The sequence below is a fragment of the Aquarana catesbeiana genome, linkage group LG07 (genome assembly GCF_042186555.1).
Source record: "Aquarana catesbeiana isolate 2022-GZ linkage group LG07, ASM4218655v1, whole genome shotgun sequence".
NCBI lineage: Eukaryota > Metazoa > Chordata > Amphibia > Anura > Ranidae > Aquarana > Aquarana catesbeiana.
In genome coordinates, this window is record NC_133330.1 from 235462386 (window position 1) to 235485707 (window position 23322).

Here is a 23322-nt window from a genome sequence, read left to right on the forward strand (position 1 = left end):
TTGGAGTACCACAGGACCCTAGTGGGAGGTTGTGGTTGCCTCCCGAGTGCTGGGATACATGCCCTTGCCACATTGAGGAGTTGCATCATCAGAGTTTTTTTGTATTTCCGAATGGGTCTCTCCGTCAGATGTAAGAGACACACCGCCGGATCGTTTTGTAAGTCTGCTGAAGTTAGGCTTTTAATAATCTTTGTCACCTGCTTCAGAACGGTCTCAGTACTGGACAGGCCCAGAAAATATGGATAATGGTACCTACTGCCGTGTGGCATCGCCAACACTTATCCGAGACGTTTTTATTCATCTTATGTAATAAGTAGGGGACTCTGTACCAATGGGACATAATCTTATATCCTATTTCCTGATATTGGCTCGCTATGGAAGACTTATGTGCCAGAGTTTGAATTTTGTCTATCTGTTGTGGCGAAAACTGAACCTCCAAATCCTTTTCCCATTTTTGAATAAATTGCAGAGTTGGTTCTACTAGCTGAACAGTCAAGTAGTTGTACAGCCAGGAGAGCGTATGCCGTGAGGGTTCCCCTGCCTTACAGAGCGATTCAAATGGGGTAAGGTCACGCGGTGTGTACGACATCTTCTGTAGATACTGTAAAAAATGTCGGAGTTGATAAGTAATGAGAGCATCTAGCAGTGGGTCCGTGAGGCCAGAAATGGCCAACAGCGCGGGGAAGCTCCCCTCGCTGCCAGACATCCATCAGACCACACTTCCCCACCGCGATCAATTGTCGCATTCTTCTGTTAGTGAACCCCGGTACAAAGTCCGGATTTCTTATTATCGGTGTCATAGGAGAGGGCAGCGGTGAGAGATCAGTGGCGTGAATGGTGGATCTAGCCACTTTAAGAGTAGCACCAATCAGAGGGTGATTCCTCATGTCTTCTGGTGGAGGGGATGTGAGCCATGGAGAAGTCAGGAGGGGAATAGAAGTGTCTTCAAGCTCCATCCCTACCCACTGTTTTAATAAAGAATTAAAACAGTGGGACAATGCCAATCTAGGATCCTCAACAAATGTACCGCTCTATAATAGTTGAAGAAGTCCGGTAGACCAATGCCCCCTTTCTCCTTTGGTCTAGTCAAAATTAGCATTTTCGTCCTAGGTGATTTATGTGCCCAAATCAAGTCTCTAACTATCGTCCGGAGCTGTTTGAAAAAATTCAGCGGGATCTGGATTGGGATTGTTTGGAATACATACAGTATCCTTGGTAAAACTGTCATCTTTAAGGCATTACATCGTCCAAACCATGTCAAGGTCAGGGTATGCCAGATGCGAAGGTCAGCTTTCAGTCTATGTAGTAGGGATATATAATTAAATGTATACAAGTGTGCCAAGTCCGGTGTGATGTCAATACCCAGGTAACTAATATATTTATCCGCCCAATGGAATGAAAAGGACGTCCGTAAACTGTTGGCCTCTGATTCAGGCATCGTTATTCAACACTGCAGACTTGGCACAATTGACCTTAAAATTTGACATCTCCCCGTATTTCCGTTACTGTTTTTGTTAAATAAGGCTGAATACATTTGAAATATCCAGAGATTTTATTTTGTGTGTGTTCGGTGAATGAAAGAACGTTTATGTTAAGAAAGAAATGGTTTTGGCTTTTTGAGGAGCAGAAATAATTGGGACATTAGACATTTTAAGTCCACTTCTAAAAGATCTTCTACATCTGTAGCCTGTGTAATCTGTATGCGTATAGTTTGCCAAAGTGCTGCAGGTAGCCTGCTTTATGGCCTTATTACCCTCTTTCCTAGGCCCAGTCTTTTGTTTTTGTGCTTAGCTCCAAGGTGTGTGGCCACATTTTTACAATTCCAGCCGTTCTGCTTTGTATACTGGCACTATTTTAAAACCCTTCTTAATTAGAAAATGCTTTGGGCTTATTTTTGTTGGACTTTTCTTCTCTTTGTACAGATCTGTGCATATTTCCAAACTTTGAAAATATTTACCCTTTAGAAATTGTGAGATTATATACCTGTGTACAGGACCAGGTGGTCAATTTTCTTGCTTATGTCTAAAGAGGTCACTTTTGGACTAGACCACTTTTTGTTTGATGTGGGGTAGGTGGAAATAGTTTCTATGCTTGATATTTTTCTCTTCCTTTCTCAGTCAAAATAAAGACACAAAATGTAGCAGCAGTCCGTCTCTCGAACAAGAGACATATATATATATATAAAATATTTTTTTCTTTTTTTTTTTTTACTATGAGCATGCATGATCAGCAGACATATGTGCTGACACGGAGTATGCTGATTGCTAGAGAGAGCAGAGTGACAGGGAGATGATTTAATTGCTGTGCTGTTTCTCCATTCTCTGTCCAGTCGGAAGCTGGGGTGGGTCCAGGACAGTCTGGGCTCTGAGGAAGTCGGTTGAATGATGCTGGCCATCAGACCAAGGGCATCTTGTGGTGGAAAAGAAGTACTGTGGGGCAAAGCTGTGGATTAAAAGTAATTTAATGAAACACGACTTTATTTTTAAAAGGGCTATTAATTCCTATTGTAGTATTTTTGGCTGTATTTCCGCTTTGTGTTTTTGTTTACGTAAATTGTACTTTTTATTTCCCAATTCTTACTATATATTGATCAGTGGTGCCTAAGTCAAAGAATAACTCCGTTGGTTAGAAAATAGTAAAAGCATCATGTTTTACAGGGTATCTATCGTGTTAATGGAGCAAAGTCCAGAGTCGAGAAGCTGTGTCAAGCGTTTGAAAATGGAAAAGACTTGGTGGAATTGTCCGATCTTTATGCTCATGACATAAGCAATGTTCTCAAGCTCTACCTCCGTCAGGTAAACACACTCACCGGTTTAAGAGTATTGCAATACTGCTGTATACTTGTGTAAAGTTATTTTCATACTGTAAAAAATGTTCCTTAGTTGTTTATTTGCACAGGGTTATGTTGGGGTTGATTTATATTTAAAATGGGTCTAAACATTTTAGTGGGGCCTCTACCTCATTATAATTCTGATCAGTGATACAGGAGTTTTTTTTAACCACTTCAACATCAGGCACTATGCCATGCAACACTGTACACAAATTATTCTGTGCTTTATTTTGGTCATATTTAATCACCTTTGTTTATACGGCAAAAAAAAAAAAAAAAAAAGTTTTTCTTTGTTTCTGTTATAACACTTTGCAAATAATTAATCTTCCTTCATAAATTTAGGCCAAAATTTATACTGCTACAGAGTCTACAAACTATAATCCACATGGTACCCGGGCTGCACACATCGGCCCAGTACAACGATTTGTGTTCCGCTGTGGTGTTTGGGCACAACAAGTCACAGATCATGCTGCTGCACAGCCCCTAGGGCACGCACGAAGCACACAAGTGAGAGGACGCCATATGACGTCCTCCCAGGAAAGCAGTGCTCCCGCCCAGCCTTATTACAATAGGCCAGGCGGGGAGGGGATTAAAATATGTTTAGCTTGATTTTAAAGCAGTTGGCTTAAAAAGAGGTCAATCAGATATGACATTTTTTATTTATTGTTAGTTTCTAGTAATAACAAAAAACAAATGAACTTGACCTTTACAATGTAGTCCCAATGTAGTTTGTCTATAGGGTGGTGCTGCTTAGGAGTCTCACAGTGATGTAAGATGCCAATGAGTGAATCAAACCTATCTGAACTTCCAAGTTTCAAGAGTTGTGGATTTTCAATAGCACAATTTCAATATGAAATCAAACCTTTTTTGCTATGCTCTGTCTTTAAAAATCCAAAATGCTGTGAAACCCTTTTCATGAGTGCACTTGGTATTAAATGGTTATTTGTAAAATAAAGAGCTTAGATTCATAGCAAAAAAAGGTAATTTATAGTATGGTATAGCACAGGGGTGTCAAACTCCGTTTCATTGTGGGCCGCATCAGCATCATGGATGCCCTCAAAGGGCTGGTTGTATCTGTTAGACTATATAAATGTATCTACGCTTTATCATATGAAATAATCGCCTCTGCATTTTATTATTACTGGTTTTAGTAGTAAGTTAAGTCTTAAGCTGTTAGGGCAGGTGCAGACCAGCATAGAGCCTACTCACACTCCTGTAGAAGATGATACAAGGGAGGTTATCACACCGCTGGTATCAGCCACAAGAAACTTTATTGGAGACTGCTCAAACAGAACTTGGTTCTACTGTGGTGTTCTGTCGCAGCAGTCTCCAGTAGTTTCTTGGTTTCTTGCGGAAGATACCCGTTGTATCCTTTTCAACTGGAATAGAATTGACTTATTCTCATAATAATAAGCAGATGGCTAGGGCACTCCACCTCCTTCAACTATCAGAAGTCAAAAGTGTCCCCCCCCCCCCCCACATCACAGTGCACGTCCCTTACATTGTGTTGCCGCCAGGAAGAAGCTGGTGATGGAGCTAGGAAGTAGATAGTCAGGATGAGGACCAGGACCAGAGAAGGGCTGGAGTCAGCTTCTGCAGTCTGCTAATGGCTGAGATGTGGGGGTGCTGCATCTACAGAGAGGTGCAGGATCTGTTGGAAGTGTTCTGTTGTCTCTGCTGCCAACTGCTGAGATGGGGGGGTGTAGCAGAGGTGAGCCTCTCAGTTGCTGCATGGAGAAACACAGGATCTGGTGGAGGAGTTCTGTCATCATGACTGCTAAATGGGAGCGAAGATGGGGGGATGCCACAGCTGCAGGAGACGTACGAGGATCACATAGAATTGTCCACTGGCCTTGTGTTTTGACATGTAGTATAGTACGAATTGAAAACTTGTCCACTCAAACTATTGAAAAAAAGTAATAAAAATGACCTACAATTGTTTGAGTAGAAAATATTTTATTAATCCATTGCAGACCTTCTTTGTCATAAATAGGGCTATTCTTAAGAACACCCGGAAAGTATTCTGTTTTATGAAGTCTGACCATGTTTAAAATATCTTGTGTAAAAATATAAATCATTGTATTTCTTTAGCTTCCAGAGCCTTTGATTTTGTTTCGCCTTTACAATGAGTTGATTGGACTAGCCAAAGAAAGTCAGCGTGCCATTGATGAGGTTGACTATAAAGCAGGCAGCCCTCCATTGAAGAGACAGCCATCTGGAGTTGAGCTCAACAGGGTCATCCTCAAAATAAGAGACTTACTGAAACAGCTACCACTGCCAAACTACAACACGTTACAGTTTTTGGTGGGGCATCTACACAGGTAAAGAACCTTAACAGATCAATAATCTCAGTTGGTGTGTAGATTACCCTTTGAATACATGACTATATCATAAGGTGTTCATGTCTTATTACCTTCGCCAACAGGATAAAAACAGAATACAAAACTTCAGTGCCTACTTTTTTTGTGTGTTTATTCTTTCCCTTTTTTTTGTTCCCTCTGAATTCAACAGTTGAAGGGAAGGCAAGCACAAATTTGGATAGTCTATTGATTGACATATGGGGAATGAAAAGCTGTATCCCAGTTAATATGATTAAGATGAACTTTTTAAACTCTTAGATAAATTTGTCTTTTTGGGAGCAGTTGCTTTAGCGGAAGACATCACTATATTTGAACTCCTTTTCTACAGCCTTTAGTATCATTCAGATAGGCACTGAGACCCAAGCCTCTGTGCTGGGCTGTCTTGTGCTGCATCTGCATCCACGTCAGATCTGCGTGCAGGCAGTTGACAGAAGTGGATTTAAACACAGCGGCTGCACGGATAGTCAGTTTTCGACAGATGCGTGGATCCGTGCACCCACTCCTGTCTGCATGTCCACGCAGCCTCTGGGTCTGTATCCACGTCTAAGGGTTTCCTACATGCAGCTCCAAGGTGGATGCAAATGCAGCAAAAAGTAGCTCAACACAGAGGATGGGTCTCTGCACCCACCTGAATAAGCCTGTAAAGATCTTCGGCCAGATAATTTATCTACTGAAGGCCAGAACCTAAATAACCCATAAAATAGTCTATCTCAAAAATCTTTTCTTTCTTGCTCTTCAGTTAGTGTCTAAAGAACTTCTAGAATTTAAATTGTCCCACTACCCATGTACTATAGCTAAAAACTATTTATGAAAAGAAGGCATTGACCACAAACCTTAAAGCCGAAATGCAGTTTGTGCAGAAGCAAGAATCCAGTGGGTGGTGCATAAAAACATATTTCTTTTTCATACATCATGGGACACAGAGTCAGGCTAATATTCATTACCTGTTGGGTTATACTTCATCATTAGGTGAATGGACACTGGTAGACCAAAAATCTTCAGACAGGAAGTGATCCCCTATATAACCCCTCCCATACAGGAAGTACTTTAGTTTTTTACCAGTGTCTGCAAGGTGGATGGCACGGTTTGTTTGAGCTCTCTGAGCTCCAAGTCTCTAGTCCCACAAATGGTTCCAAAATGAATCAAAGGATTGACCAATCGATTTGACACAGGCTTTTATGCTTAGATAAATGGTACCTGAGCCTCGCAAAGAGGACGTACTGGAAATGGAGCGAGTACAAAGAAGGGCAACAAAGCAACAAAGCTAATAAAGGGTCTGGAGGATCTTAGTTATGAGGAAAGGTTGCGAGCACTGAACTTATTCTCTCTGGAGAAGAGACGCTTGAGAGGGGATATGATTTCAATTTACAAATACTGTACTGGTGACCCCACAATAGGGATAAAACTTTTTCGCAGAAGAGAGTTTAATAAGACTCGTGGCCACTCATTACAATTAGAAGAAAAGAGGTTTAACCTTAAACTACGTAGAGGGTTCTTTACTGTAAGAGCGGCAAGGATGTGGAATTCCCTTCCACAGGCGGTGGTCTCAGCGGGGAGCATTGATAGCTTCAAGAAACTATTAGATAATCACCTGAATGACCGCAATATACAGGGATATGTAATGTAATACTGACACATAATCACACACATAGGTTGGACTTGTGTCTTTTTTCAACCTCACCTACTATGTAACTATATGTAACTATGTAAGAAGACTCAAGATCCTGCAAGGTTTTGCCTGTAATGTGGCCTCTGGGCGCTAGACCCTGCGGAGGGGAAATCCTGGACACTACAGCATTAAGGCATTTCCTGCGGGGTGCTGTACAGGTCCAAGGGAGTGGACACTAAACATGAAAGGGTACCCAGTCCTTGAAAGTCCAAGTGACAGGAACCCAACGTGAAGGGTGAAGATTGGACCCTTCGTTTCTAAGTGGCCCTGCACCTGGACAGGTAAGCGAAAACCCTTTATTTTATTATTGTGGGGTGTCCCAGTGATTGTAACAATCAGTCAAGCTAGCTAAAGGCTGGACACCTGTGTGCGGTGAGCATACAGGGGAGTTCTGGGCTAGCTGTAGGTCTTTGCAAAGTGTACCTTTTTTGCTTGTGGCTGTTTTTTACCTGTATGATGGTGCACATTTCGCCATGTCGCATGTGCGTCCGCAAGAGCACCACTGGGCTCAGCAGTTTGCTTGTTTGGCGGCCATGGCGCACGCGGCTTCCCAACACATGCGCCATAGCCTTTATCTTGGTGCACGAAGAATTGCATCGTACGAGAATACAGTCACGCCCGTTCCCCTGGACCGATCACATGCGTGCACACGCACAGAACGTTCCGGCGCACACCCAGCTTATTTAAGCTGTGTAGGCCAAGCATATGGTGCTTCCAGAAGGCAGCTGTGGGACACAGAGCAGGCTCTGAACAGACACTTGCAGTGGTTCATTTTTCCTTACCCGGGTCACGTGAGTCACCAGGTGTTGCTTGGCAGGCTAAAGGTGCTTAGCAGGATTGTTACATAGGGGCTTGGTGAGCCCTATTAAAGGGTCTTCCTTCTGAGGTGTTTTAATATACACCTAAGTACTTTTTGTTTGCGGCTAATTTGTCTTGCAAAAAGAGGAGTGGGAATAACACCACAGAGAAGGACACACCTATGTCATCAGTAGTTCCGGATGAACCTAGTCGTATCCCTAGTATTGTATCCACTGAAGGACCAGAGGCTTCCAGGCAATCTGAGCCGCTGCGCCTATCTGGTATTGTGCCTACAGCCAATGCTGCTGCTTCACCCTTTATCACTAAGGATGAACTATCCTCAGCCCTAGCCAGGTTAGAGCACAGGATTGCCGGCATGATTGCCTCCACCCCACAGGGTGGCAGGAAGCGTGACAGATCCCCCTCCCTGGAGTCTCCTAGTCTGGAGCAGGAATGGGTTGAGGATGGGGAAGAGCTTAAAACTCAGGATTCGGTGGAGTGCCCGGCCGATGAGTCTGCTTCTGAGCAATCTGGACAAGAAGATATCCAGTCGATATCTGCCTCTCAGTCGCAGAGGCTTTTGATCCTGGCTCTGACCGAAATGGTTCGTTCTGCCTTTAAGTTTCCTCTTGCAGAGGGTCCTCTTTGGGATCTCTGAGGCCTTTTCAGGTTGCACAGACTTTCCCCCTACACCCCCCTGTTGGAACAGGCGGTGTATGCTGATTGAGAACATCCTGACAGGACTTTTTTGCCTCCTAAAAGGTTTTCCCTTTTATATCCCATGGATGAACAGTTCATTAAAATATGGAGCATTCCAGCCATAAATGTAGCAGTCTCTTCCTTAAGCAAGAACTTGTCCGGTAGATGATGCACGGGGCTTGAAAGACCCTGTTGACAAGAAATTGGAGTTATTATTAAAGGCTTCCTTTTCTTTGGATAGTTCAGCTATTCAGCCAGCTGTTGCAGAAATTGGTATTTGTCAGTCCGTAAAGGATCAGGTCAAATGGCCTGATTGGCCTTACCAGGAGGATGATCTGCCTGAAAGTAAGACAGATATTCCTCGAGCGTTGTGTTTTGCTGTTGATGCTTTAAGGATTCAATACAGCAGGTTTCTCATCTGGCTCTCTTGTCTGTACATATGCGCAGACTTTTATGGCTTAAGAACTGATCAGCCGAGCTTCCCTGTAAAGAGTTATTGGCATGTTTCCCGTTTCATGGGGAACGTTTATTCAGTGATCACTTGGACAAATGTATCCAAAAGATTTCCGGAGGGAAGAGTTCTCTACTTCCTGTGAAGAAAAGCACCAGACGTCCCTCGTTTAAAGACCCAGAGACTGCTTCCTCAAATGTCTCGGCGTCAGGGCGGTTCCGACACCAACAGGGCACTAGGGCCAGGGGCAAGCTGCAGGGCCAGGGCCAGAAAAGGCCCTGGGTCCAAAACTCTTCTAAACCCACCACCAAGCCCTCCTTTTGACGGGACGCCCCCACTCCATCGGGCGGGAGGAAGGCTGCTGCACTTTGTGGACATTTGGAAAACAATTCAGGACGAGAGGGTCACCTCAATTATATCTCGCGGTTACAAGCTGGAGTTACGGGGGTTCCCCCTCAGAGGTTTTTAAGATCCAGCGTTCCCTCATATCCTCCAAAAAGAAACTTATTGCTTCAGGCACTACATCATCTAGTGCAACAAGGAGTGATTGTATAGGTTCCTGTATTCAAAAGGGGCAGTTTTACTCAAACCTGTTTACGGTTCAGAAACCAAACTGGGATACAAGGCCCATTTTGGACGCAAGGTATTTGAAAAGCTTAGGCTGGATCATAAATACCAAAAAGTCAGCCTTGAGACCAGCTCAAAGTCTAAGGTATTTAGGTCTGATCCTAAACATGGTTCAAGCAAGAGTATTCTTGCCCCGCAAGGATCTGTGCCCTGAAGGATCAGGTGCATCAGATAAGGGGCACCAGACAGTTCTCCATTCAGCTCTGTATGAGTCTTCTAGGGAGGATGGTATCCTCCTTTGAAGCAGTGCCCTATGCCCAGTTCCATTCCAGTCCTTTACAACAAGACATCATGTTGGCTTGGAACAGAGGAAGAAAAGCCTTGGATTATCCAATGTGCTTATCTCCTCAGGCATGCATAAGCCTAAACTGGTGGTTGCAGGATCAGAACCTGCGAAAGGGAAAATCCTTTCTCCCGGTAACTTGGAAAGTACTGACTACAGATGCTAGTCTCTCAGGTTGGGGAACGGCCCTTGACGGGCTCACAGCTCAGGGGAAATGGCCAGGGACAGAACAGACCCTGCCCATCAATGTCCTAGAATCATGGGCAGTACATCTGGCCCTACGGTCCTGAACAATGGAGCTTCAGGACTGCCCCATCAGGGTTCAGTCCGACAATGCCACGGCAGTGGCCTATATAAACCACCAAGGCGGTACCAGGAGTCGTTTAGCTCTGAAGGAGGTGAAATGCATACTAGCCTGGGTAGAGGGACATTTGCCAATTATATCGGCAGTCTATACCCCAGGAGTAGAGAACTGGAAGGCAGATTATTTCAGCCGCCAGCAGATCTGCCCAGGGGAATGGTCCCTACACCCATAGGTCTTCCAGGAAGTTTGCCAATGTTGGGGATGGTCAGAGGTCGACCTACTGGCATCCAGGTTCAACAACAAGCTACAGCAGTTTGTGTCTCGAACAAAAGATCCTCTGGCAATTGGAGCAGATTCTCTGATGGTTCCAGGGAGCCAGTACTTCCTAGTTTATGCTTTCCCTCCGATCACCCTTCTTCCACATTTGTTGCGCAGGATTCGGAGAGAGGGGGCTCCAGTCATTTTGGTGGCACCAGCCTGGCCCAGAAGGCCCTGGTTCCCGGAGATTGTGAGACTGAAAATAGATGGGCCTTGGACGCTTGCATGTCGCCCCCGATCTACTGTCTCAAGGTCCAGTTTACAGTCTCTAAATTTGATGGCATGGCTATTGAATGGTGTTAAAGGACCGTGGCATCTCGGGACCAGTGGTGTCTACTCTAGTGAATGCAAGAAAAGCTGTCACTAGGAAGATTTATCATAAGATCTTGAAAACTTATATTGCTTGGTGTAAAGCCAGATTATGGCATCCTTGGAAATATGTGATTGGGAGAATTCTCTTTTCTACAATCAGCTGTGGAAATCAAATTGGCTTCGAGTACAATCAGAGGTCAATTTTCGGCCCTATCAGTATTCTTACAAAGGCCTTTAGCCTCCCATTCACTGATCTGAACCTTTATGCAAGGGGCAACTCGCTTGCTTCCCCCTATTAGGTCACCTATGTGTCCTTGGGACTTGAACTTGGTGCTGTCTGTGGTACAGAAACAACCTTTTGAACTTATTAAGAAAATTCCATTAGACTTGCTGTCACGCAAGCTAGCCTTCCTGTTGGCTATCACCTCGGCTAGAAGGGTGTCGGAGTTGGCGGCCCTTTCATGCAAGGAACCGTACGCGATCCTTCACCATGACAGAGTCATGTTACGACCTATTCCATCCTTTTTTCCAAAAGTGGTGTCGGCCTTTCATTTAAATCAGGACATTATTTTGCCGCCTTTTTTCTCTCAGCCTCATTTGGCGGAAGAGGGGCGACTGCATTCTTTGGACATTGTCCGGACAGTCAAGGTTTATTTGTCTAGATCTGCGGAGATCCAAGGATCAGACTATATATATATATATATATATATATATATATATATATATATATATATATATATATATATATATATATATATATATATATATATATATATATATATATATATATATATATATATATATATATATATATACCAAAAGTACCCAAGAAGGGGCAGGCAGCTTCCATTGCCAATTGGGCCTGTCAATTGGTCATTCAGGCCTACAGTCTGAAACATAAAGCTCCTCCCTTTAGAGTGAGAGCTTATTCTACCAGGGGTGTAGGAACCTCCTGGGCTTTTCGCCATCAGGTATCTGTGGCTCAGATTTGTAAGGCTGCTACTTGGTCTTCAGTGCATATGTTCACAAAATTTTATCAAGTGGATGTTTGAGCGGCCGAGGATTCACCTTTCGGCCGAAGTATACTGTGGGCTGCCGTATAAGTTCTGATGGCTATTGTTTGGCAGGGTGTCTCCCTCCCCTCAAGGCTATTGCTCTGGGACATACCAGCAGGTAATGAATGTTAGCCTGACTCTTTGTCCCATGATGTATGAAAAAGAAAATAAGATTTTTACATCATACCTGTAAAATCCTTTTCTTTGAGTACATCATGGGACACAGAGATCCCTTCCCTATTTTTTGAGGATTTAATGCTTGCTAAAAAAACTAAAGTACTTCATGTATGGGAGGGGGTATATAGGGGATCACTTCCTGTCCGAAGACCTTTGGTCTACCAGTGTCCATTCACCTAATGAAAAACTGTAACCCAGCAGGTAATGAATATTAGCCTAACTCTGTGTCCCATGATGTACTCAAAGAAAAGGATTTTACAGGTAAGTATGATGTAAAAATCCTATTTTTTATATTTTGTAAATGTGGTGCCTTGTGACCCCTTTCACACCGGGGCGGTTTTCAGGCGATTTAGCGCTGGAAATGCCTCCGCTATGCGCCTGAAAACCACCTCTCATTCATTCAAGTGTGACTTTTCACACTCGGGCGGTGCGCTTGCAGGACGTTCCGAAAAGTCCTGCAAGCAGCATCTTAGGGGCGGGATGGGTCGGGAGCGCTGTATTTAGCGCTCCCAAAATGCCCTGCCCATTAGAATGGATGGGCAGTGCTTTGGAAGCACTGCAACATGGTAGTTTTCTTTTTTGGGGTTAAAAGCGCCCCGCTAGCGGCCGAAAAGCGCCGCTTAAACAGCAGTAAAACGCTGCTAAAACGAATGCAGCCGTGGCCCCAGTATGAAAGGGGTCTTGGTTGTTGAGCTCAAGCTTCAGCCCAAAATTCCGAATCCCTAAAGCAAGCTCTCTGAGAACAGTCTCTCCCTAGCGCGGTCACACCTTAGCTGGAGTCAGACTTTTAGGCTATTTACAAATTTGCAAACAGCACACTGTCATCCTTAACATACCACTGTTTTTACCATCATTTTCTTTCAATCTTAACCTGTCCATTCTTGATTCTTTTTTTTTTTTTCTTTTCTTTTCTTTTTTGCTCATTCAACCAGAAGGGAGGAAGCCCTCCTGCAGAGCTATTGTAATCTTGTAGCAAGGAAACTTCCCTGCCGTCAGAATACAATGATCAATGTTGCTGGCTATAGCTGACGGCACTGATCGTTCAGCAAAACCCGACAGGCTTGTTGTACACAATTCGGTTGATCGACTTCTGTGCAACCAGCCTGCCCATTCATATTCCAAAGTAGGATCAGCTGAATTTCGATCCATGCATGGCTGGCTTTAAAGAATTTTTTTCCCAACCTCTGATGTACTCTCTGTCCAGAAAGACATCTGTTTAAAGAGTAGATGTTTAAGAAAAATATTATCTGTTCACAGAGCAAGGATAGATTTTCAGCCCCAGCCCATTCTGGAGGTGTTTTTACATTAGTTACTGGGCATTCTGCCTGTTTGAATTGCAATAAAGACAGGTCAGTCCGTTCCCACACACACTACAAGATGCGGTCATTGCACCGAGGCATAACCTAACTGTTTTGCCTGTGAGGAATTTATCCCACAGCATAATTCTCAAATTTCCCTGCAGAATTTTCAAGCTAGGGTTCACACATAAAACTTAAGCTGTTGACCTATTTCAAAATCTAAGTATGTGCACATGTAAGCATAACAAATGTTGGTTGTTGCAGTGATGTGTGGGTGTGATTGGAAGAAAGGGATTACTGAGCTCACACCTTTTCTACGTTTAACCTACTGAACAGAAATCAAACTGTGTGGTACATTCCAATGATTGGATTGCCTTAGTGATTAGTATTGCGCATGCACAATTGTTTAAGTGGCAAAGGGGGTTATTTACTAAACCTGGAGACTGCAAAATCTGGTGCAACTCTGATAGAAACCAATCGGCATCCAGGTTTTATTGTCAAAGCTTAATTGAATGAGCTGATTGGCTACCATGCACAGCTGCACCAGATTTTGAACTCTTCAGTTTCAGTAAAATCTCCCTCACTGTTTTCCTAAACTTCCCAATTCAAGCTATCCCTGTAAAAGAATGTAAATATTTTTCCTGCTGCCCAAGCCACCAAACGCAGATCTGCTTAGTAGACGCAGTCCACAGGGAAATGGATATTAACTCCCGGGTCCCCCACAGCTCTAAGACACCCAAGTGTTTTCAAACTGGGGTGCTGTGCTGGCAGGACGTTAAAGTCCTGCAAGCAGCATCTTTCCTCGGCCGCTAGCGGGGGTGAAAATCGCTGCTAAAAGTAGTGGCGCCTTACAGCTAACGCAGCCGCGGCTGCAAAGTGAAAGGGCTCTTAGTGGTTCTTTCTGCTAACCTGAACATCATCACTGTATACTGTAGTGACATAGAGATTGGCAGAAGAAGCCAGTGCGCTCTACGAGGGACCCAGAAAATTGGAACTCTGGTGTCCATTTCCCAGCACTCTTTGAGGGAAGGTTTCTACTAAGCATGCAATAAAGAGTAAGTATTTGTTTTTACAGGAATATCTTTCATTGGGAAGTTTAGTATAGTGGTATGGTTGCATTAAAATGTATGTACAGCTTGTCTATCAGTGGTAACTTTGGTGTCACCGTGTTGTGTAATAGCATTGTCACCCCATCACAGAGCATAGAAAAATATGCACTGGTACAGAAGCATCAACAAATTTGTGTGTCTGCAGGGACATTGGGGGCACACAAGAGACAACACTTATAAAGCTTCACAACATACAGGGGTTGGGCAAAAATATGGAAATCCTACATGATTTGCAGGTGTGAAAGTGACAACACGTTTTGCATTGAAAGTCAAAGTGATGTAACATGGGATGGTAAACGGCATAAACTCCAAACCTACAAAAAAACACTAGACTCATCAAACTGTATTAGTAATTGCCGCAGCCTTGTTTATTGGTTTTCACAATTTTAAAAAATTACCAATTCACCATAACTCCTTTAAATCAATAAATAATTTAAAATTGTAAACACAATTTGTGGGGTGCTCTTCAAATATCCCTCTGGCCACTGGCAAAGACCCCCCTCAGACTCCTGCTTAATTAGGGTTCCTGGGAATTTCTGGAATGTTCTGGGGGTCAGGTGACCTTCAATGACCTATCCTGGAGGACCTTCTGGAACATTCCCAATCGGCTGACCGTTTTTTGACCTATAACAACCCCCCCCATTGAAATCAATCACCAACCCATGAGGGAAAGGGGGGCCTTTAACCAGGCTGTTTCTCCAAACCACCCCCCTCACATTCTTTTGTTTCTGTGTGATGAGACACCTAGCGAACAGGTGGGAAGCCTCACTTTTATCATGTGCTGCTAGTAATACAGAGTCATGCCAAAGCCTGCTGAGTTTCAAAGAGGGAAAATTGTTGCTGCCCGCTTAGCTGGTGCCTCTGTGACTGAAGTTGCCAATTTATTTGTGTGTTACAAGGTACAGTATCAAAGGTTATGACGGCATATGCGGTTTCTGGGAAAACTTTGTCTGATAAGCATAAGCGCAGTTGACATGGTCAACTAGTATCAGATTCCATTATCCACCATCCAAGCCAGCCATTTGTCAATTGCCAGGAGAATTGAGGCCGTCTTGGATGCCAAAAGTTGTCCAACACCATATTGGGTAACCATTTCGTTCTTTTACCTGGTTTTCCATATTTTTGTCCAACCCCTGTAATTGTGCCTTTATACTTAAATATAGTTGCTCTGTAAAGTGAGCCTGTGCTTTGCTAATTCCCAGTGTTACATATTCAACTTTCCTTTCCTCCTCCACCATTATATGGGGCCACCAGAAATACCCACTACTTCTGGGTATACAGAAGGATCTTGCACTGCTCCTTCCTTCCACATGACAGTACTGGTTCATGCTGATTGGTCCAGCATGGTTACATGTGTAGTACTCAGAGATATTGCTATGATGTGGAAATCAAATGGTCTGCTTCCCTTAATGTTAACCCCCTTCACGCCTAAGGGTAAAACGAATTTTCATGCCCAAGCATACATTTTGTAGCTTTGACATGTGTTGGTAAACCCGTTCATATCATCACAGCTACTTGGGTTTTCGTTTGGTGGTTATAGATATCTTTTTTTTATTATCAAAAGAAAACTGCCCCAAAATAGTAAAAAAGTTTTTTTTTTTTTTTTTTTTTTTTTTTAATTTAGCTGTATATTTCTTGTTACTATCATAACCGACCATCGAAGAACAACCCACAATAAATTCTCCTGCTTCTGACAGCAATACCACATATGTTTGTTATTTGTTGTTTGTACCCGTAGTACAGCCCAGAAACAACAGTGCACATTTTGTTTGTTTTTTTGTCGTGCCTAAAACACACTGATACGAGTTTAAAAAAAAGAAAACGTAAATAAATCCTGCCCAAAATATACTGGTCAAACCTTGACCTAGGTTTTTTTTTTTTTTTTTTTTTTTTTTTTTTTTTTACACACACTTTTTTCGCTGCAAGGAGAGAGAAAGATGCAATGTGTCTTTCCTCTCCATTCACAGAGAAACACAGGGGTGGGCTTGACAGTAACTGATTACTGTGGTAGCCAAACAGAGACTACCACAGCGATCAGGTGACCCAGAGTCAGGAGTTCCCTATCGTTACTATGGGACCTGGGGCTCTCGATGAGACCCCAGTCTCTGTGCTTTCACTCATGGTTAGTGTTTGGCTAAAGCCATTTGTTTATCAATCAACTGTGTTTAAGCTTTTTAAATCATAATCACAACAGAAACTACCCAAATGACCCTCATCAAAAGTTTACATACCCTGGTGATTTTGGCCTTATAACATGAACACAAGTTGACACAAAGGGGTTTGAATAGCTATTAAAGGTAACCATCCTCACCTGTGATCTGTTTGCTTGTAATTGGTGTGTGTGTAAAAAAGGTCAATGAGTTTCTGGACTCCTGACAAACCCTGGCATCTTTCATCCAGTGCTGCACTGATCAATTCTGATTCATGGGGAAAGCAAAAGAAATGTCAAAGGATCCGCGGGAAAAGGTAGTTGAACTGTATAAAACAGGAAAGGGATATAAAAAGATATCAAAGGAATTGAGCATGCCAATCAGCAGTGTTCAAACTCTAATCAAAACGTGGAAAATGAGGGTTTCTGTTGAAACCAAACCACGGTCAGGTAGATCAACTAAAATTTCAGCCACTGCCAGAAAAATTGTTCAGGATGCAAAGAAAAACCCACAAATAACTTCAGGTGAAATACAGGACTCTCTGAAAATGTGGTGTGGCTGTTTCAAGATGCACAATAAGCCGGCACTTGAAGAAAGATGGGCTGCATGGTCGATTCGCCAGAAGAAAGCCATTACTATGCAAATGCCACAAAGTTACCCGCTTACAATACACCAAACAGCACAGAGACAAGCCTCAAACCCTCTGGCACAAAGTGATTTGGAGTGATGAGACCAAAATTAAGCTTTTTGACCGCAACCATAAACACTACATTTGGAGAGGAGTCAACAAGGCTTATGATGAAAGGTACACAATTCCTACTGTGAAACACGGAGGTAGATCGCTGATGTTTTGGGGATGTGTGAGCTACAAAGGCACAGGAAATTTGGTCAAAATTGATGGCAAGATGAATGCAGTAAGTTATCAAAAAATACTGGAGGAACATTTGAATTCATCAGCCAGGAAGCTGCCCGTGGGATCTACTTGGACATTCCAACATGGCAATGATCCAAAACACAAGGCCAAGTCAACCTGTCATTGGCTACAGCAGAATAAAGTGAAGGTTTTGAAGTGGCCATCTCAGTCTCCTGACCTCAATATCATTGAGCCACTCTGGGGAGATCTCAAACGTGCAGCTCATGCAAGACAGCCCAAGAATTTACAGGAACTGGAGGCTTTTTGCAAAGAGGAATGGGCAACTTTACCATCTGAGAAAATAAAGAGCTTCATCCACAAATACCACAAAATACTTCAAGCTGTCATTGATGTTAAAGGGGGCAATACATTGTATTAAAAACTGGGGTATGTAAACTTTTGATCAGGGTCATTTGGGTAGTTTCTGTTGTCATTATGATTTAAAAAGAGAAAAAACACAGTTGATTGATGATAAATGGCTTCAGCCAAACACTAACCATGAGTGAAAGAAAAATTTGTGGTACTCATATTCTCTGAAAAATGGTAAAGAAATCATAAATTCTGCCAGGGTATGTAAACATATGAGCACAACTGTATGTGTTTTGTCGGCGTGATGGGGTTAACTACTTTTGCCAAAGATGCTTAATTAGGGATTTGGGGGGCAGCAAGCATAAATGTTAGGATTGTCAGGGGTCAAAAGAGGGTTTTTTGTTTTAAACTTGTAATTCAGACTGAAGTACAATAATATAAAAGTTTTAACTTCTTGTAGGGTGACTGAAGAAGTGGAAGAAAATAAAATGACTGCCAGTAACCTGGGTATAATATTTGGACCCACGCTAATTAGGCCACGTCAGACTGACGCCACCATTTCACTGTCCTCTCTTGTGGACTATCCATATCAGGCGCGTATTGTGGAACTGCTTATTACATACTATGATAAAATATTTGATATTTCCCGTGAGATGGTTAATCCTGAAAAGCTTGTTCTGACAGAGGACAGAGAACTACAGCAGATTCGCAAGTCACAGTCATTGCCAGTTGGCAACGAGGTAGGTGTTCTGTTGTTAATTCATTAAAATGTAGCATTATCAAATTAGAGACTTTGCTTGTTTCACTACATACCTCCCACCCATTTCCTTATAAGACAGCCCTGAAGTTGCACCCCAGAGGGGCAGAGCTTACAAGAATATTTGCAGGTGTTTTCATAAAAATGGATTTGTAAATGTTTGGAAGAGGGTGGGCAAGGTTTAAATTATATCAGGGTGTTATGTGTATTAATATAATTGATCAGTCTTTAAGAGTATGACCTTACACAATATTTCTTTGCCTTTTGTAGAACATTGTAGTTTCCAAACGTACCTGCTCCCTGGATGAGAATTCATTAGACTTTAAAGGCGTGGAGGAGCAAGAGAGCAGAAATCATAGTATGAGCATAGTGGAAGAGAATGGTAAGTTTTCAATGTGGTCATAGCAATATCACTTTACACAGGTGTCCTTTTACTGAAGTTCAAACAACTTCATCTTGGGACCATTTATTTGTGCATGAAGGATAAACAGTTTTACCACTTGTAAGTGAAAGGTTTCTCAGTTGTAATTATAAATATGTCTTTTATGTGGGTGGCCACAGCACTAGGAGCAGTATATTTCTGCTTCTCATTGAAAATGTACCTCGCTTTTCTTTTTGCTTTTGTTCTCATCCTATTTTTCTCTTCCTTCTATTTGATATTTAATTTGAACACAAGTTTCCATGCTGAGCTTACAGAATTACAATACAAAATACAATTGCTAGTATCCCTATATATGTTTATATTTGCTTTTTGTTCATATAATACATGATCTGGTTGTTTGAGATGCTCTGTTTTATTGGTTAATAGCAGTGCATTCTGACTTGTACATTCCATATTGTTTAAAATCTTTTCTTCATCGCATGTTTATATTTAAAAAAAAAAAAAAAAAAAAAAAAAAAAAAGATTTGTACCAAGAAAGGTGGCTAAAAATGTAATTAAATTAAAGTGGAGTTCCACCCAAAAATGGAACTTCCACTTTTTGGATTCCCCAAACCCCCCGCCCTCCGGTGTCACATTTGGCACCTTTCAGGAGGGAGGAGGGAGCAGATACCTGTCTAATACAGGCATTTGCTCCCACTTCCTGGCATAGATCACCGCGGCGCTTGCGGTGACCTACGCCTCTTCCGGCGCCTACACTGTCCTCCCCCCGCTGTATTCTGGGAGACACACAGGTCCCAGAACACAGCAGGGACCAGAGAGGACGCGCAGCGCAACTCACGCATGCGCAGTAGGGAACCAGGAAGTGGAGCCGCACGGCTTCACTTCCTTATTCCCTTACCGAGGATGGCGGCGGCAGCAGCCGAGAGCCGACGGACGCGGGCTCCCAGGACAGGTAAGTGTCCATATATTAAAAATCAGCAGCTGCAGTATTTGTAGGTGCTGGCTTTTAATTTTTTTTTTTTTTTTTTTTTTTCAGCGGACCTCCGCTTTAAACAGTAGGGCTTCCATATGATGAAGACAAACCTAAGACAAACTTAAAGTTGGAAAGAAAAGGGTAGAGTTTTTTTGTGGTAGATTGAGAGCTATAAACTTTTGTAATCTGATTCTTCCAGAACACAACTCGTGTGACCATGAAGAGGAATTGCACCAAAATTCCTCCTCTGAGGCAGCAAGTCCCGTGTTACAAGGTTCAGAGGAACAAGGTGAGCTGCCTTTTTGTTTTTGCAAAAAAGACACCAGCTTAGTAATCGAGAAAATCTTATGCACTTTTTTGCTTTCATAAGTTGGTTCCACTGTATGAAGCACATTTTGTTGTTATATAAATTAATGTGCACCAACATGTACCAATGTTTGCGTTAAGTTGTCTTTCATTTGCATTTAAAGTGTTTATAAAGTCACATAGTGACTTTACATGTATCCCCTCTGGATTATGCTGGCATTAACTACTGTGTATGTGTGTTTTTCTAAAATGAAAAGGCTAAATATCTTTTCTCACACCGCAGCTGTGCGGTCACGTAATCCCCCTCCAATCGTCTTCCCTGATCTATGGAGAGAACGGGAGATGCCGGGATTCACCTGTGATGTCAGCCATCCAGCCGAGGGTGATCACGTGACCGAACAGCGGCGGTATGGGAAAAGTGTTTAGCCTTTTTATTTAAAAACACATACACAGTAGTTAATAGCAGCATAATCCGGAGGGGATAGATGTAAATTTGCTGAATAGTGGCACAAGGGACAATGAGGAGAGCTGGGCTCGCGCTGACCGGGGGGGAGAGACTCCCTGCAGACCAGCAGGTTAACAGAGGCACGTAACCTGACCATGGTAATCATGGTTTAGTAGCCATGTTTACCATGGTCAGCACAGACGGGGACACAGGTACAGGCAGGATCAACCAGGTATATTACAAGATAGGAAGGGAAAAATTACACAGCACAAGCACTGTGCTAAAAATCACAAGATCTTTGTTTTTGATTTTTTTTTTGTTTTTAGGGTTACAACCACTTTAATCTTGAGCACTACTATATTTAATTTCCTTGACAGGTGGTCCTCTTGATGATTTGGCATACTCACTGACACTGTGCAAAGACCTCCTTTAAACATTTGTTAAAAGGGGGATAGGCACAGACTGAATGCCTCTCTACCTTTGGGTTTTAAGGAGGTATTGAGTCATATGAATCAAAAGTGCGCAGCAAAGTGTTTCTTTGAATTTGCACTGCCCAAAAGCATTGCATGCAAAATGTCACTAAATGCTTATTGTCATTATCCCCCCCCCCCCCACCAGGAGAGCAATGATAACAGGCATGTTTGTTATGCAGAGTATCTAGTAAATCAGTCTCATCCTCTTCTACCTGTTAGGCTCCTTTTTAGTTTTTATAGAGAATCACTAGGTTTATGAACCCAAGTTCCCAGCTCTGCCGTTCTGCAATCATTACATGGAGTATGCAGCATTTTAAGTGCATCTAAGTCTCCTCGTTTTTAAAGGTGGGAGGTAAACCAGGAATTGCAGCGAGGACACTGGAGTTCCATAGTATAGGAAGCCAGTGTGTGACTGAGCCCATCGGAATCCTCTGGGTTGACTTTTCCTTTAACCTCTTTGCACCGGCGCCTCCCAGCACTTTAAGAGGTTTATGACCCCAGGAGGTGGGGCAGAGCTTAAGATCACATGACTGCCATGATTGGTCTGAAAACTCCTGATCACAAGGAGCGATCAGGAGCTTTCAGTTAGGCGACTGGAACTGTGCCGGGAGCGCCTAGCGCACATGTATTGGCAGCAATTCACGCAAATATGCAGCCCCTCAGGGCTAAGGACAAGGCGCCAAGAGGTTGCATATTTGCGTATTGCCGGCGCGAAGCCGTTAAGCTATTAACAGATGCTGATCTTCGCTATGACCACATTTTAACCTCCTCGTTCCTTAACGTGTAGAGAGATGAGCAGATTCCTAGGGCTTCATCACGCATTCCTGAAATGCACGAAAAAAGCATTTCACGCATGTGGTGTCGTTCATTGATATTGGCACTCCAAACACGGCTAGCAGATGTGCGTTTTGTTGTGCAGCAAAACTCACATCAAAAAGGTACAGGAGCTTCTTTGCTCTGTTTGCCTTACATAGAGCAGCCCATTAATGAGAATGGACTGCCCTAGGAACATTGCAAGAAAACTCGTGCAGGATCGCCTACGCCAGGCTAGTTGTGAATGGGGCCATAATAAGAAGTGCAAATCAAAACTGTGTTCAGCTTCCCATCACAGTGAGTCCCAAGGTTTCATTACATAGGTCCTTGGATGTCTTCTCTAAAATAATTAAACCTGATTGATTTCTTTGTGTTCCAGCACACCATTACTCTTGGCACCATGATGTTCAGTGATCCTATGTGTAAATATGTGCACCTAATGGAAGGTGCTGATCACCAGGCTAGAAAATAGAGTATTCAGAAGAAAGTATACAAAGCATCCACAAAACTCTAGAAAGAATGCTGTTGCAAAACAGAAATAAAGTTATTTTCCAATGATGTAACAAGTTCAGCATTGTTCTTTTTAAACACTTGTTAATATTTACCTAATATAAGCTTTTCATTGCTTGGATACTAGTCCTTTAAAAGTCAGTCTAATAAACAGGCAATAAGTAGTTATGACAAAACAAACACATTTCAAGCCAAGCAAATGTTTGAGGAGAGATCACCTTTCACCATGATGAAACAGTCAATACCGTCATTGATCTAACTCTCTATGATGTGGGTTTAAAACCTCAATTAAATCTTATGGAGGTTAAAGCAGAACTGAACCTACCAATTTAACTGTTTATTAAAATGGCTACATTCAAGACATGCTGTGAATGATAACTGTCGCAGTACTTATGTTCATGGACAAAATCGCTAGTGTCCTAACTGATCACATGTGTAGCACCATAGCAAATTTTTTTTTTTTCCCCAACCTGACTGACTATGTAACTATAAGACAATAATGAATTTGTTTAAATGGAGGGAATTTTTTTAGTTAATGCATATAATAGTTTATATATGTGATGCTATAAAGCAGAGTTTCTCAGCCATAGGTACATGAACTCCTAGAAGGGACATTTGGAAATATTTTGGTTACTCCTGCCTGTCAAAAGTTTTTCAGATTGAGCTTAAATATTTAGCAAGTGCTATAATCAATATAAAGCAAGTCAGGGCCAGTATGGTTATAGGTTTCTTTAAAGAAATGGTTTATCAGGAAGTTTTATATATACAGTACAAGAAAAAAACAGCTTGATGGAAATCTTCTTGGTGAGTGTTAATGTTTCCAAAATGTTTTGTCGTAGTATAATTTCTAATTCTATATGTTCATGAGATGTATAGCTTGGCTGGTGTTGGTAAGACGGGCTAAAAGGGACCTGTAGTCTGCTACTAAACCAGTTCAAGTGCACAGTAGAGCATTTTTTGACAGAAGGTATTTGCATGTCTCCCTTACCTTACAGACTGAA

At 42.5% G+C, this 23322-nt stretch overlaps 1 protein-coding gene across 2 annotated transcripts in view; it reads left to right on the forward strand.

The window, feature by feature from the left end:
- ARHGAP29 (Rho GTPase activating protein 29) overlaps nt 1-23322 on the forward strand; it is a 226620-nt gene that overhangs the window by 195732 nt on the left and 7566 nt on the right. For both annotated transcript variants that reach the window (XM_073593109.1, XM_073593110.1), the window contains 5 exons: nt 2658-2795; nt 4922-5151; nt 18123-18402; nt 18690-18801; nt 19974-20063. In XM_073593109.1, the coding sequence (XP_073449210.1) occupies nt 2658-2795; nt 4922-5151; nt 18123-18402; nt 18690-18801; nt 19974-20063 (850 nt within the window). The remainder of the gene's footprint in view (nt 1-2657; nt 2796-4921; nt 5152-18122; nt 18403-18689; nt 18802-19973; nt 20064-23322) is intronic.